The following is a 14,257-nucleotide window of genomic DNA, read 5'->3' as shown; positions in this document are numbered from 1 at the left end:
AATTCACAAAATACTCAGTTAAGGATAGAATCGTGAAAGCAGCAAGGGAAAAAAAAGTCCTTAACCTGCAAGGAAGACAGATCAGGCTTGCAGCAGACCTATCCACAGAAACTTGGCAGGTCAGAAAAGAGTGGCAGGATATATTCAACGTGCTGAATCAGAAAAATATGCAGCCAAGAATTGTTTATCCAGAAAGGCTGTCATTCAAAATAGAAGGAGAGTTAAAGTTTCCCAGACAAACAAAAATTAAAGGAGTTCATGAGCACTAAACCAGCCTTGCAAGAAATTTTAAGGGGGACTCTCTGAAGGGAAAAAAGATGAGAGAGAGAGAGAGAGAGAGCGAGAAAGAGGGAAAGAGTAAAAGACCAAAAGCAACAAAGACTAGAAAGGATCAGAAAACACCACCAGAAACTCCAACTCTACGGCAACATAATGGCAATAAATTCATATCTTTCAGTACTCACTCTAAACGTCAATGGACTCAATGCTCCAATCAAAATTAAACAAATAAATAAACTTAAGGAAAAAAATAAATAGTAGTAGTGTAGGCTTGGACAAGCTCAGCTTGTGACCTTGGGACTTAGCATAAAAGAGCCAGACCTAGATTTTCCTAGTGGACATTTCAGGAACCTGTTTCCCTATCTGCAAAATGGGGAAGCTGCTCTGTATCTATTTGAACACCTATTTCTCTCTCCTGTCCTAGAAGATACAAGCTTCACAAGGGTGGGGACTTTGCTTTGTTCATTACTTATGTCCCCAAGCCCTATAATAGGACCTGGCTCATAATAGGTTCTCAAGGAGTTTGTGGATGGATGAATAATCATGCCTGACTCTTAGGATCATGGCAAAGGGCAGATGCCTCTAAAAGCTCAGTGTAGCATCTAACACATTGAAGAGTGCCTTTCCACGTAGGGATTTACTCTTGTTCTATGGGGAACCTTCTGTTTCTCCTCAAGAGTACAAAAAGAGGTTTCAAATCCTTGGTGGGGTTTCCGGGAACTTTAAAGAAAGAAGCGTCAGAAACAAATTCCCTGGAGTGCCTGAATGGCTCAGTCAGTTAAGTGACTGACTCTTGGTTTCACTTCAGGTCACGATCTGAGGGTTCATGAGGTTGAGCCCCATGTCAGGGTCTGCACTGCCGGCTGTGGGTTCTTGGGATTCTCCCCATCTCTCTCAGCCCTTTCCCCCATTCATACTGTCTCTGTCTCTCTGAAAATAAACTTAAAAAAAAAAAAAAAAAGCAAATTCCCAGAGTAACATGTCCCCCTTCTGCCTCACCAGGCTGTGGAAATGGCAATATCCTCCTCAAATAAGGAAGATACTGAAGGAGGTGCAGCTACTCAAGCCACACATTGTAATTGGGGATGGTTGGTATTCTTTTGATGAAGATGACCGGTATTGGTGGAAAAACTGAAGATGCGAAAACCCTCCCCACCCACACGCATTCTGATGGAGGAACATTGAAAGCTGTGCCCAGGACTTCCCTCTCGGAGATGGAATATGATTTCTGTTTCTCACAAAGCCCTCACTGGTAGTTATTCTTGTGTGTCCAATATATCTTGGCTGTTGGATTTGCCTCTGACATAGCCTGTGACCTTCAAGTCCTAGGATTTCTGTATCTATGAAATGTCTGTCCTACTCAGAGCATATGGAGAAAATCAAACATTGAGAGCATTTGGGGAATAAGTACCATGTGGCCTTGTGCAGTGGAGATATGATCCAGGAGAAGAGTGGGGAAACAGGTCCCCAAAGTGGCCCCCAAATGTTAGTGATACAATTCTGCTGGAGTTAAAATAAAATATTGAAGCACAATCCAAAAGTCAACGAAGGTGTGACTATCAATATCTAAACTTAAACACAAAGCCGAGCGCATTGCTTAGTGTAGTGAAGAACTGGCCTACCACCATCTCTCTGAGAAGAGCACACTGCTGATCTCATGTAGGCAGGGATGTGGGGGAGCATGGGGTTCAGGGATTGGTGGACCTTTGGGGTGAGTTGACATGTAGCATTCACAGGTGTGTTTACCAGAGTGAATCCTTCCTGATTGGCTGGATTTCAGAAGCTAAGGGGAGTCCTTGGATGGCTCGTCAAAGCATGTTCACCGAGGCAAGTTGTCTTGGATCCATTTAACGGGTTTACACCTGGTTGGGTAGCTACTTGTTGCCATGGCTACAGAACAATCAGTCTCTTCCTAGGCAAGTGGGAAATTCTTGGGATTCTCACCAATATGTACTTCTTTTTATTATTCCTCATATTTATCTAGTCTATGATGATGATACCTAACACACATAGTCCTTATTGTGTGTCAGGCTCTATCCTAAGCACAATCTACAACCCATTTGGTCTTCAAATCCAAGGATGATTTTTCAAACCTGGAAATGTTTTAGGCTTGTTCCCTGTCAGCTCAAATCAGATGGTGATTGGCCTGCCTCCTCTCACCCCTGTAATATGGCTGACGAAAAGTTTTTGCCAGGCATAGGAGAAACGTCAGCCCTGTGGTTTCCTTGGGTTTATGCAGTTAGCATTATCTTCAATCTGTGGTGTCTTTGCAGGAATACTTTTTTTAATGTTTATTTTGAGAGAGAAAGAGTCCATGCGAGGGGAGAGGGGCAGAGAGCAAGGAGCAGAGAGAGAATTCCAAGCGGCTCCATCTCATGACCCTGGGATCATGACCTGAGCCAAAATCAAGAGTTGGACGCTCAACCAACTGAGCCACCTAGCTGCCCCAGGAATACTTTTTAAACACATTCTGGGAGTGTTCACAGTACATCATGCTGTATATTGGGCCAGTGGGACAGGGTTTGTGGGATACGAATGGGGGAGGGGTGTCACAGAGACACCTTCTAAACTGGAGTCTTCAGAACATCACATGGGACACATGACTATCTGACCTACAGACCCAGTGAGGCAGTACCACTAATGCGTGTGTTAAAGCTAATAAAGCATTACTCTTTCAGTCTTTTTAAAGACTATCATGTTATTTATAGCTAAAAATACCTAATGCCCGCCTTCTGTGTTTAATGGGAGTTTCTTGAGCACTGCTTGTCCCTGTCTCTCCTGACAGTAGATATGTCCCACTTTGGAAAATTCCCACCAAAAAGGGAGGTCAAAGAGTGAAGGCAACAACTTTTTTATTCAGATCCGTGTTGAAATCCTGACTCTGCTAAATGACACTAGACAAATGTCACCCTCCATCAGCCTTTGTTCCCTTATCTGTAAAATAAGGAAAATAGTACCTGCCTCTTAGGATCAGTTTGAGAAGAAGAATTTTGGAAAAGCTCACCAGCAGCTAGAACATTCATTCCACAAATATTAAGTACCTACCTGTGTTATCTATGGCAGTTCACGATATTGTTCACAAACTTAACAGCTTAAAACACATTATCTACACAGTTTCTATGGGTTAAGAGTCCAGGAGTGGCTTAGCTGGATCCCCTGCCTCAGGGTCTCACGAAGCCACAATGAATGTGTCCAGTGGGTCTGTGGTCTAATCTGGGACTCAACTGGGGAAGGAACCTCTCCCAAATTCAAGTGGTTCCCAGAAGTGTTCATATGTTTGCAGGCTGTTGGACGGAGGACTTCAGTTTTTTTCTTGCTGGTTGTCAGAGGGCATTCCCAGCTACTTGCCATATCGCCCCCTCTATATGGCAGGTTGCTTCTTCAAAGCTAGCAAGAGAGAGAGTCCCTCTGCAAAACAGACTTATAAATTCATGTCGCCACAGAAGCAAGGTCCCATCAACTTTGCCCTATTCTATTTGGCTATAAGTCACAAGTCCTGCTCACACTCAAGGGAAGGAGACCCCACAAGGACATGAACATCGGGATGAAGGGAGCATGGGGCCACCTTATAGTCTGCCCAATGCTCTGCTGTATGCTCTAGAGGGAAGCCACTCTCAACTCACTTCTGTGTGTTGGAAAGGGCAGCTTCTGTCTTGTTTCCCCCAGCCATCTCCAAGGGTAGAGAAGAAGTTATTTAGTTGGTAAGGCCAGAAGGAAGACACCGGACCTGTGTGGCTTAGCCCCTCTGGGCACTCCTTCCAAGCAGCCTGTCCTTAGCAAGCCTCCAGGGGCTGGAGGACTCTAAGGGAAAGTATTAGGAATCTGCAAGTACAGGCCATCCGACCAGTGGCGTTTTGAGCACTAGAAGCGACATCATGATCTATATCTGATTCGTGATTTCTCATTTAATTCCAAGTTCCAAAAGAAGGGGAAATGCCCAGCCCCTATGTGCTGGCCGCTGGGCCAGGGCTGACCGTTCAGCAGCACGCAAGGCCAGCAATGTCTCTCCTCTCTCTAACATTATAGCGAGGAGACCAGTACAAGCTGCAAATGTCCAATCAAACATCCTACAAAGAATCAGACAGTAGTGGCATGTTGGCAAGAGTGGGCCAGCCGTTTTGACTTTGGAGCCTGAGAAGGCCATGTGTCTTCTTCTTCTGTTTGTATTTTTTAAAGCTGGCTTTGGGATATGCTTTTCTCCATTTAGTGTGCTGTTCTGAGCTTTGACAAACACTGGATAGCCTTCACCAAGATGTACGGAACAGTTCATCTTCCCAAAAAGTCCCTCATGCCCGTTTGTACCCCACATTTATTCCCCACAACCTCCCTGTGCTGCTGAGTTAACTAAACCTGGAACTGGCCGCCCGTGGAATTGTTTCTGGGTGTAGCACAGATAGGGGCTTCAGGTCAGGATCCCGAGCCCGCCTTTCCATGGCTCCACAATTCCCTTGAACGTCCCCGGATGTGCACGAGATGGCAGTGGAGCACTTTAATTTCTAAAGCTAAAACTGCAGAAAGATGTGCTCACGCCTCCCAGTAGCGAGGTTTTCAAGTCAGCCTTGTTGTGGGGGAGGGGCTGTGCGAGACGGGATATTGAGCAGTATCCCTGGCTTCCTCCCGCTAAGGGGGAGCACCCGCCTGCCTCCAGTCGTGACCACTGAAACTGACTCCAATCACGGCCAGATGTCACCCGGGGACACAGTCGCCCTCGCCTGAAGACCACCGCTCTCTATTAAGCCGGAACACCTCCCTCAGAAGCATCCTCAGTGGCTTTGCCTCTACCCCAGTGGACTGGATCGATTCGCAGGCAATCCCATATCAGTATGCAGTGCTGAGGGTACCACCGCTTCAGGACATTTGTGTACTGGGCACCCGAGTACCTGCCCCAGTAGCTGCCCCAAACCCGGAAGCAGTCAAGATGCCCTTCAGGAGGCAAATGGATAAATAAATACCCTGTGGTCCGGCCAGATAATGAAACATCATTCAGCACTGAAAAGAAACGAGCTATCAAGCCATGACACAGAGGAGCCTTAAATGCGCATTACTAAATGAAAGAAGCCAATCTGAAAAGAGTGCGTGCTGTAGGATTCCAACCATGTGACATTCCAGAAAAGACAAAACCACGGAGACAATAAAAAGATCGGGGCTTGCCAGAGGGTGGGGGGAGGCGGGAAGGATGAACAGGTCAGGACAGTGACATTGTATGATACAACATACACGTGTCCCGATCCATAGAATATACAACACAGAGAATGAACCCTAATGTAACTTGTAGGCTTTGTATGATAATGATGTGTTGGTACAGGTTCATCAATTAACAAATGCACTACTCTGGGGGAGGATGTGGATAGGGAGGGAGGCTGTGCACAGGTGGGTCAGGCGGTATGTGGGAAATCTGTGTACCTACCACTTAGCATTCTGTGAACACAGAACTGCCCTAAAATGCCTTTTTTTTTTTTTAAAGAAAGAGTCTGGTTGCAGAGTTTTTAAATTCTTAGTGAAAACCAACTCAGGTCCTTCTATAGTCTGGAAATACCTGTGTCAGTCAAATGGTTTTTCTTCATCTTTTTGCCACAGATCACTGGGGACCATGATCAAAAATTGAAGGGGGAGAGGAGAGACAAAAATCCAGAAAGCTATGGGGCGCCTGGGTGGCGCAGTTGGTTAAGCGTCCGACTTCAGCCAGGTCACGATCTCGCGGTCCGTGAGTTCGAGCCCCGCGTCAGGCTCTGGGCTGATGGCTCGGAGCCTGGAGCCTGTTTCCGATTCTGTGTCTCCCTCTCTCTCTGCCCCTCCCCCGTTCATGCTCTGTCTCTCTCTGTCCCAAAAAATAAAATAAAAAATGTTGAAAAAAAAAATTAAAAAAAAAAAATCCAGAAAGCTAATTTTTTTCATTTTTTTAATGTTTTATTTTTATTTTTGACATAGAGAGATAGAGCATGAGCAGGGGAGGGGCAGAGAGAGAGGCAGACACAGAATCCAGAGCAGGCTCCAGGCTCTGAGCTATCAGCACAGAACCCAACACGGGGCTTGAACTCATAGACCGTGAGATGATGACCTGAGCTGAAGTCAGATGCTCAACTGACTGAGCCACCCAGGAGCCCCTAGAAAGCTAATTTTTTAAATGTTTTTAATGTGTATTTATTTTTAGGAGAGAGAGTGTGTGTGTGAGCAAGGGAGGAGCAGAGAGAGAGGGAGACGCAGAATCTGAAGCAGGATCCAGGCTCTGATCTGTCAGCACAGAGCCCGATGTGGGGCTCGAACTCACGAACCCAGACCCACGCATTTAAATGATATGACATAGGGGCGCCTGGGTGGCGCAGTCGGTTAAGCGTCCGACTTCAGCCAGGTCACGATCTCGCGGTCCGTGAGTTCGAGCCCCGCGTCAGGCTCTGGGCTGATAGCTCGGAGCCTGGAGCCTGTTTCCGATTCTGTGTCTCCCTCTCTCTCTGCCCCTCCCCCGTTCATGCTCTGTCTCTCTCTGTCCCAAAAATAAATTAAAAACGTTGAAAAAAAAAATTAAAAAAAAAATAAATGATATGACATATAATATCCCCTACTGCTCTTCACCCTGGAGCCATCTTTTCATGATTTCACAAACACTGTGCTACTCTCAAGAATCCACACAGTGGCAGCAGAGACCAGCATTTTCCTAGAGGACCCTAGGAGGCTGCAGAATGGGAACATCCACCTTGCCTGGTTGCATGGAGCATTTCTGCATCGTAGAAGGCTACTGCCGAATTTTTCTGGATTTATCCACAGCAGTGAATGCAGCTAAGGACAGACAGGAGCCTCTGAGGTCCAGGATGAGGGGCAAGGGGGAGGATGAAGGAAGCTGCCAAACTAGATGGCATTCTGGGCAGTATTTCCATCCCATTGGGAATGATAGTGTATCAGAACATCACCAGATCTTGAGTGAGTGGCCTCACTTAACAAAATGTAGCCATGTCTCTGCAGTGTGTGGCAGAACCTAATGACTGGAACCCGGTGTTACTGTGTCTCCTTGTATATTTTTGGGTGTGTTGCCTCACCTCTCTGAGGCTGCTTCTCCCTCTGCCAAATGGAGGAAATAGTTCCTGATTCCTGGTGTTAGTGTGAATATTAGGCAAAATGAGACCTATGGAGCCCCAGACACACAGTAGATTCACATTAAATTGTATCTCCGGAGAGTCTCTTAGATAACAGCCATCTCGATAACAAGCCTCACTTGTGTGTCCCCTCACTGGGGAGAGCAGGCAAAAAGAGTCACTTCATGCACTGTTGGGGACACAATCAGTCTAACCTCTGGGGAGAGGTTGTGTCTGTCAGAATTCAAATGCACATTCCCCCTCATGCCAGGAGAGGAAGAGTGAATTTTGGTGGAGTATTTTTTCATAGCAGAAGATGAGAAAGCATCTCAGTGTGCATCTGACTGAGACTGGGTAATAAAATGCTACATCCATGATAAAATGGTTTTTTAAAATATTAAATAAGATAATGTATATGGGCCTCTCTGGAACAATCTTGGATACACAAGTAGGTAGGCAGGTAGGTAGACAACAGACACATACATAGACACATAGACATACAGGTGCAAGAATACACACATAGATGATAGAAACATAGATACATACATAGATATACATAGATGCGTAGGTACACAGATACATAGAAACATCATATATACATACGTCCATACATACATCCATAACAAGTGGCAGTATGATATGCATGATGTGCTCCCATTGATAAATTATTTTTTAAGTATTTATTTAAGACTTTATTCACGGAGTCTCTTAAAGGATAATGTAGAAAGAGGGATAAGGAACCTGGGAATTGAGATAAAAGAGAGTTGGTGTTTTTCCTCCAAGTATCTTTTTTTTTTTTTAAGATCTTATTTGTGATCACGTATCAATTCCTGACACAAGTTCCCTTGGCATAGCCCCCAGCAGCCATATCGAGATAGTGTTTTTGCTCTGCTAGCTGGGGGCCACATCCATTTCACAAGCATTGCATGGAGTAGAGACCACTGTGAGGACGGGTATTAGATTTGGACTTTTAAGCTCTGCTACTTACTAGCTAGGATAGCCTGGGGAAAGCCTCCCCTGAGCCTCTTTTCTTATCTGTAAAATGGGGACAATACCACTTCATGAGATGGTTAGGAAGCCTCAGATGATGTCTGTGGATTAAGCGGGTTTCCAACACTCTAGACCCAACGGCGAGGCTCTGTCCGTGGTGCTGAAGGATCTAGCCAAGTGACGAGGTGGGGGGGTTGTGGAATAGACTTTTTTTGTCTCTCAATGCAGGAGAGAAGGCAACATAGATGGGGCCAGAAACAATCCCTCCCCACCCATAATTTCTTTGGGAGGTCAGTGGAAGAGAAAAGATGAGTAGGTGTATGATACACAGAGACACAGATACATACACAGACACAGGCACCTACAATGATACATACACACAAGGACACAGACATGTGGGACTACAAAGACACACAGGGACACACACACACGTGTGTGTACACACACACAAATACACACACACGACATTCACTCCTCTAAGGATGGCTTGGAGCACACCAGTCCCCAAGACGCTCTATTAGCGGAAGGTTTCATGATCAAACAAGTTCAGGAAATACTGCTTGTTATAACTTACCCTCCACTCCCACCTCTGCAATTAAAAGGCTCCTGAAGGGAAACAAAGAAACAAAAACTTGTTTAATGATTTATTCGGTGATCAAAATCTCAACTCCACACCTACCATGTGCCCAGCACTGTTCTATGTGTTGAAAAAAAAATTCAAATACAACATTTTCCCAAGTTACTTGAACACAGGATCCTATTTTCTCCAAATATCTAATCAACATTCCCTGGACCCTACATTCCCCAGGGCGCACTTCGGGAAAGGTGTTGTCCAGAGCTTAGCTAAGTGACTCCAGGGAATTGTTGCCTTGGCATCCTTTCTGTGTGGCCAAGTGGCCTGTGGGAGCCTGAACCTGACACCCACCCCTCCTTTGAGCATGTGCCCTCAAGTCACAAGCAAAAGCAGGCTCCTGGTGACTCACACAAGCACCCTTATGAGTGAGTATCTCCTGACTCCAGAGCCTATATGCCTTATACTCTCCTTGGTTGAGGCTGCTATGGGGCTCACCAAAACCCCACTCTCTTGGTTTGAATTGGCCAATCCAGCCCTAGCCTGGGAAGCCCAGAGCACTCCACCCAACACCCCCCAGTAAAAGCATGTACCCCACATCTTTCCTCTGTCTGCACTCTGCCTTGACCTCCCCACACAGCCCCTTGAGACGTGTGTTATACTTCCTCCATGACCTGTAAGTAATAAACTTCTCTGTTTCAGTTTCTCTTGTCTGCTGTTGAACCACAGCTCACCATCTGTGCTCAACTTAATACATGTTCACTTAACGGTCATGATGTGGGGAGACGTGGGAAGGGAGTTGGACAGTCACCCCATGACTGTCTGGCTTCCACCCCTTGAGACCCCACCTCTTCAGACAAACACCTCCCCCACTTCCCCCACCCCAGGACCTTCTCCACATCAATCCTCACCCACGGGTCACTCCCTGATGCCACACACATGCACGCAGACACCAGCGGGTAGCTCCAGGGGGGCAGACTGTGCCTGTCATGTTCATCAATGCATCCCCCGTGCTTGGCAGGGTCCCAGACATGTAGCAAGTGCTCAATAAACATGAACAAGGGGGTAGATGTGGACACAGTGGAAGGAGTATGAGGTTTGGGGCTTTGAGTTCAGATGTCAGTGCTACTGCTTTACAGACCGTGATCTGGTAGCAGTTCCATCACCAACAAGGGAGGAGTAATGCCCACCCCCGGGCCTTTGTGAGGACTGGGTTAAGTGAGGAACAGGAAGTCAGTCTTGCACCAGAGCGGGCACTGAATACATGGCAGCAAACAAGACTCTTGGCACTATCACCACTGTGCGCTCATGGGATTGAAAACTTGTCCAAATTCCCATGTCCCCGATTTCTCCATCTTCACAGTGGGTGAAGGGCCACGGTGTGGGCTCACCATGAAGACTACACGGTGAGATCCGTAAGAGAACATACATCTCTTTCTTTTACCTGAGCGCCCAAACCAACTCCTGGCATATTCCATAAGGACTTGCTGGGGAAGTGAGGGGCTGAGTGAATGTGCGTGTGTGTGGACAAATGGATAAATGGCACAATGTGGCATGAAAGCACAGGTCTGGTGCCTGGTCCTGTGGAAGCTGACATGTCTCCCGCACCGGCCACCAGTTTGGCCGGAATTCAGGGGCTGGTTAGACACGAGGGCCATCGAGCCCTGTTGCAGACACACTGCATGAGAACCGCTGGGGACAGGACCCAGGTATCTGCCTGACCAGCAATGCCCCTCCACATCCGTATGTCCGTCAAACCTTGAGGACAGCAGGCCCAAACACAGAGCAAGTGTTCCTTCCCAGTGGAGAAGTCTGAGTTCATTCTGGAGCAGACAGCTTCCCCACTACGGCAGCCACCAAAACCACCCAAAAAGCTCATTAATTAATTTTTTTTAATGTTTATTTTTGAGACAGAAAGAGACAGAGCGTGAATGGGGGAGGGTCAGAGAGAGGGAGACACAGAATCTGAAGCAGGCTCCAGGCTCTGAGCTGTCAGCACAGAGCCTGATGCAGGGCTCGAACTCACGGAGTGTGAGATCTGACCTGAGGCGAAGTCAGATGCTTAACCAAGGAGCCACCCAGGCGCCCCCCAAAAAGCTCATTAATAGGCAGATTATCAGACCCCAGCCTCGACTTCCAGAATCTGAATGCAAAGGACAGAGCCTTCCCGGGAACCCGCATTGCAGTGAGTTCTTGGGGACGACTGGGGATATTAGTTTTTGACCTGAGGCACTGGCAGAGTCCTGGCTCTCGAAGGCCACCACCACCTTCCCCAGTTGCCGTGCAGGATGGTTTACCCCAGAGTCAAAATCTTTGGCCTCCAGAACCAACTCTACCATCTAAAATGGAAACCCGTTGGGGCGCCTGGGTGGCGCAGTCGGTTAAGTGTCCGACTTCAGCCAGGTCACGATCTCACGGTCCGTGAGTTCGAGCCCCGCGTCAGGCTCTGGGCTGATGGCTCAGAGCCTGGAGCCTGTTTCCGATTCTGTGTCTCCCTCTCTCTCTGTCCCTCCCCTGTTCATGCTCTGTCTCTCTCTGTCCCAAAAAAAAAAAAAAAAAATAAAAAAAAAATAAAATAAAATAAAATGGAAACCCGAAACATATTGGGTCTGCACATTGTAAAGGCCTGCTTCAGGGTCCTGTGACCAAGCACAGTACAAGTCCCTCCCCCTGGGCTTGGGGTGTACAGGTGAGTATCTTACACACACTAACACATATACCTGCACCCCAGCCAACGGTCTCCAGGCAACAAGATGCCCCATGTTGCCAGAACTTCTAAGAGAAGCCAGAAATCCATATGTTTTTATGCGATATGTTCCAATTTAAAATTCTGGGTCTGGGCACCCAGGTGGATCCGTGGGTTAAGCGTCTCACTCTTGATTTCGTCTCAGGTCATGATCTCATGGTCATGAGATGGAGTCCTACATCAGGCTCTGTGCTGACAGCAAGGAGTCTGCTTGGGATTTTCTCTCTCTCTCTCTCTCTCTCTCTCTGCCCCTCCCCCACTCGCTCTCTCTCAAAATATATAAACATTTCTTAAAAATAAAATAGAATTCTGGGGGCGCCTGGGTGGCTCAGTCGGTTAGGCATCCAACTTTGGCTCAGGTCATGATCTCACAGTTTGTGAGTTCAAGCCCTGCATCAGGCTCCATGCTGACAGCTCAGAGCCTGGAGCCTGCTTCGGATTCTGTTTCCCCTCTCTCTCTGCCTGTCCCCCCACCCCCGACTCATGCTCTCAAAAATGAATAAACATTTTTAAAAAGTAGGGACGCCTGGGTGGCTCAGTCAGTTAAGCTTCTGGCTCTTGGTTTCTGTTCAGGTTACAATCTCTCCGTTCGTGAGTTTGAACCCCGAGTTGGGCTCTGTGCTGTCAGCGCCGAGCCTGCTTGGGATTCTGTCTCCCTCTCTCCGTGTCCCTTCCCCACTTGGCATCTGTCTCTCAAAAATAAATAAACCTAAAAAAAATTTCTTTCAATTAGTTGCTAACAATTTTTCATGGGAATTTCCCATTTTAAAACATCCTAATTCCGCTCTCTCCTGGAAAACCAGCCCTGACAATGCAGGGGCGTGTGTCACTGAGCTGAGCAGGAGCCCGCTTCAGACCAGGGGTGGCCTCCCTGACCTCCCAACGCCCTCGCCCATTCCTGTCCCCTGCCTGGTCCCCACAAGAATCTAAGCTTGAAGCTCACAGGTGACCGTTTTAGGAGACCGGAACAGGAACTCGCAGGCACCACCGTGACTTGAGGCCAAGAAATTAACTGCATGGAAGCAGACTGTGCTGTAGGAGGGAAGGTGGGGAATGTTCGCTCCAGGAGAGGACAAAGTTGCCAAGAGCCGAAGAGCCATTCGGTGGTTCTCAGCTCGGGGTGATTTTTCCTCACCCACAGGGGACATGTTGGCAATCTCTGGAGACGTGGTGGACTGTCTGCAGGGCCCTCCTGGCTTCTACTGGGTGGAGGCCAGGGATGCTGTTCAACACCCCACAAGGCCGAGGACGGTTACCCACCACGAGGAATAACCCAGCTGAAAATGCCAACGGTGCTGAAGCTGACAGGGCCCGACCCCCTCTGGGCACTAGCCCTCCGTATGGGCACGTCCACGCCAGAGTAGACTGCGTCGCAGAGCAGGCTGGAGGGGCAGGGCTGAGAACGGTGGCAGATACATCACAGTAACTGCACCAACGGTATAAGTTCTTGCTGTGTACGACTGGGACATCGTGGGGAAACGAATCTGCAGTCTCGCTCCCCTGAGTCTGAGACTCGGCTTTCTGGAAAGCATCGTGGCAACAACGATGAGGATGTTAGCTAGTAACGACGAAGGGACATCTGTCGAGGTCCTGTGGTACGTGAAGTAAGCTGAGGCTCCGAGAAAGGCAGGGAGTTCTGCAGGTGGAGCCCGATGTGAACCTCGGCTCCCCGACACGGCAGGACACTCCCTCCCGGGAAAGGAATGAACTGTCCGTGAGTGGGCGCCAGGCACACACAGTCATGCGGGACAGGCAGGCTCTTCTTTGCAGAGAAGGAACTCGAGGGTCAGGGTTCACTTGCCCAGGGTGGCAGAGTGGAGACTGGTGCAGGATCTCTCCTGCGCTGGGTGTCAGCTCCCACCCACCCCCACCCCCCAGGGTCGGGAGCGGAAGAGGCAGGGCTGAGGGCACAACATCCACCCTGAACTGGTCCCAGGACCCTACTGCTTCCTCCCACCCGTGGGACAGGCACGTGGCACCACGCGGGCGTCCACAGCTCCTCACCTTCCCGCCCCCACCCCCGAAGGTGTCACCACTCCACACAGGGGACCCAAGGGCATTAGGCAATGTTTTCTCAAGGCTTTGCTCACACACACACACACACACACACACACACACACGCTCTCTGGACGAACAACTTTGCCCCTCCCCGCCTTAAAGCGACCGAGACCTCGAGACCTCGAAACAAATTGAACTGCTTTCACCATTCTCCAAACAAGGCAACGTCACTTGAGAACATGCTTTTCTGGCCTACAGTCATGACCAAGAGGGTCTCAGAGATCCTCCCAGGGGTCGGCCTCTCGCCCCCCCACCCCCCACGGCCACCCAGGACCTTGGTTTTGAGCCCCTCGCCCTCCAGATGAGGACATGAGGCCCAGGGGACATCAGGGGACGTGGGAAGCATGCGCTGCCCTAGGCCAGCGGAACACCAGGTAGTGGATTCCGGGCTCAGGCTGGAAATCTCACTCCCCTTTGCTAGCAAGCTCCTCCTTCCCCAGAGGTCAAAGGAACAAGGAGCCTGGCCTTGGCCGGTCAGCCAGGCTGAAAATACCCCTTGGTGGGTCCCCTCCTCCCACAATCCCAGGACTCTGGCTGCGGGTACCA

At 48.6% G+C, this 14,257-nt stretch overlaps 1 protein-coding gene across 1 annotated transcript in view; it reads left to right on the top strand.

Moving 5' to 3' along the window:
• NLRP5 (NLR family pyrin domain containing 5) overlaps positions 1–1,824 on the top strand; it is a 32,416-nt gene extending 30,592 nt beyond the window's left edge. The window contains exon 11 of the mRNA XM_058708825.1: positions 1,282–1,824. Coding sequence (XP_058564808.1) covers positions 1,282–1,414 — 133 coding nt within the window. The 3' untranslated portion in view covers positions 1,415–1,824. The remainder of the gene's footprint in view (positions 1–1,281) is intronic.
• The last annotated feature ends 12,433 nt before the right edge of the window (positions 1,825–14,257 follow it).

Source organism: Neofelis nebulosa, chromosome 17 (assembly GCF_028018385.1).
Source record: "Neofelis nebulosa isolate mNeoNeb1 chromosome 17, mNeoNeb1.pri, whole genome shotgun sequence".
Taxonomy (NCBI): Eukaryota; Metazoa; Chordata; class Mammalia; order Carnivora; family Felidae; genus Neofelis; species Neofelis nebulosa.
Note: the sequence above shows the minus strand (reverse complement) of the source record. Positions and strands in the feature narration are given on the sequence as shown.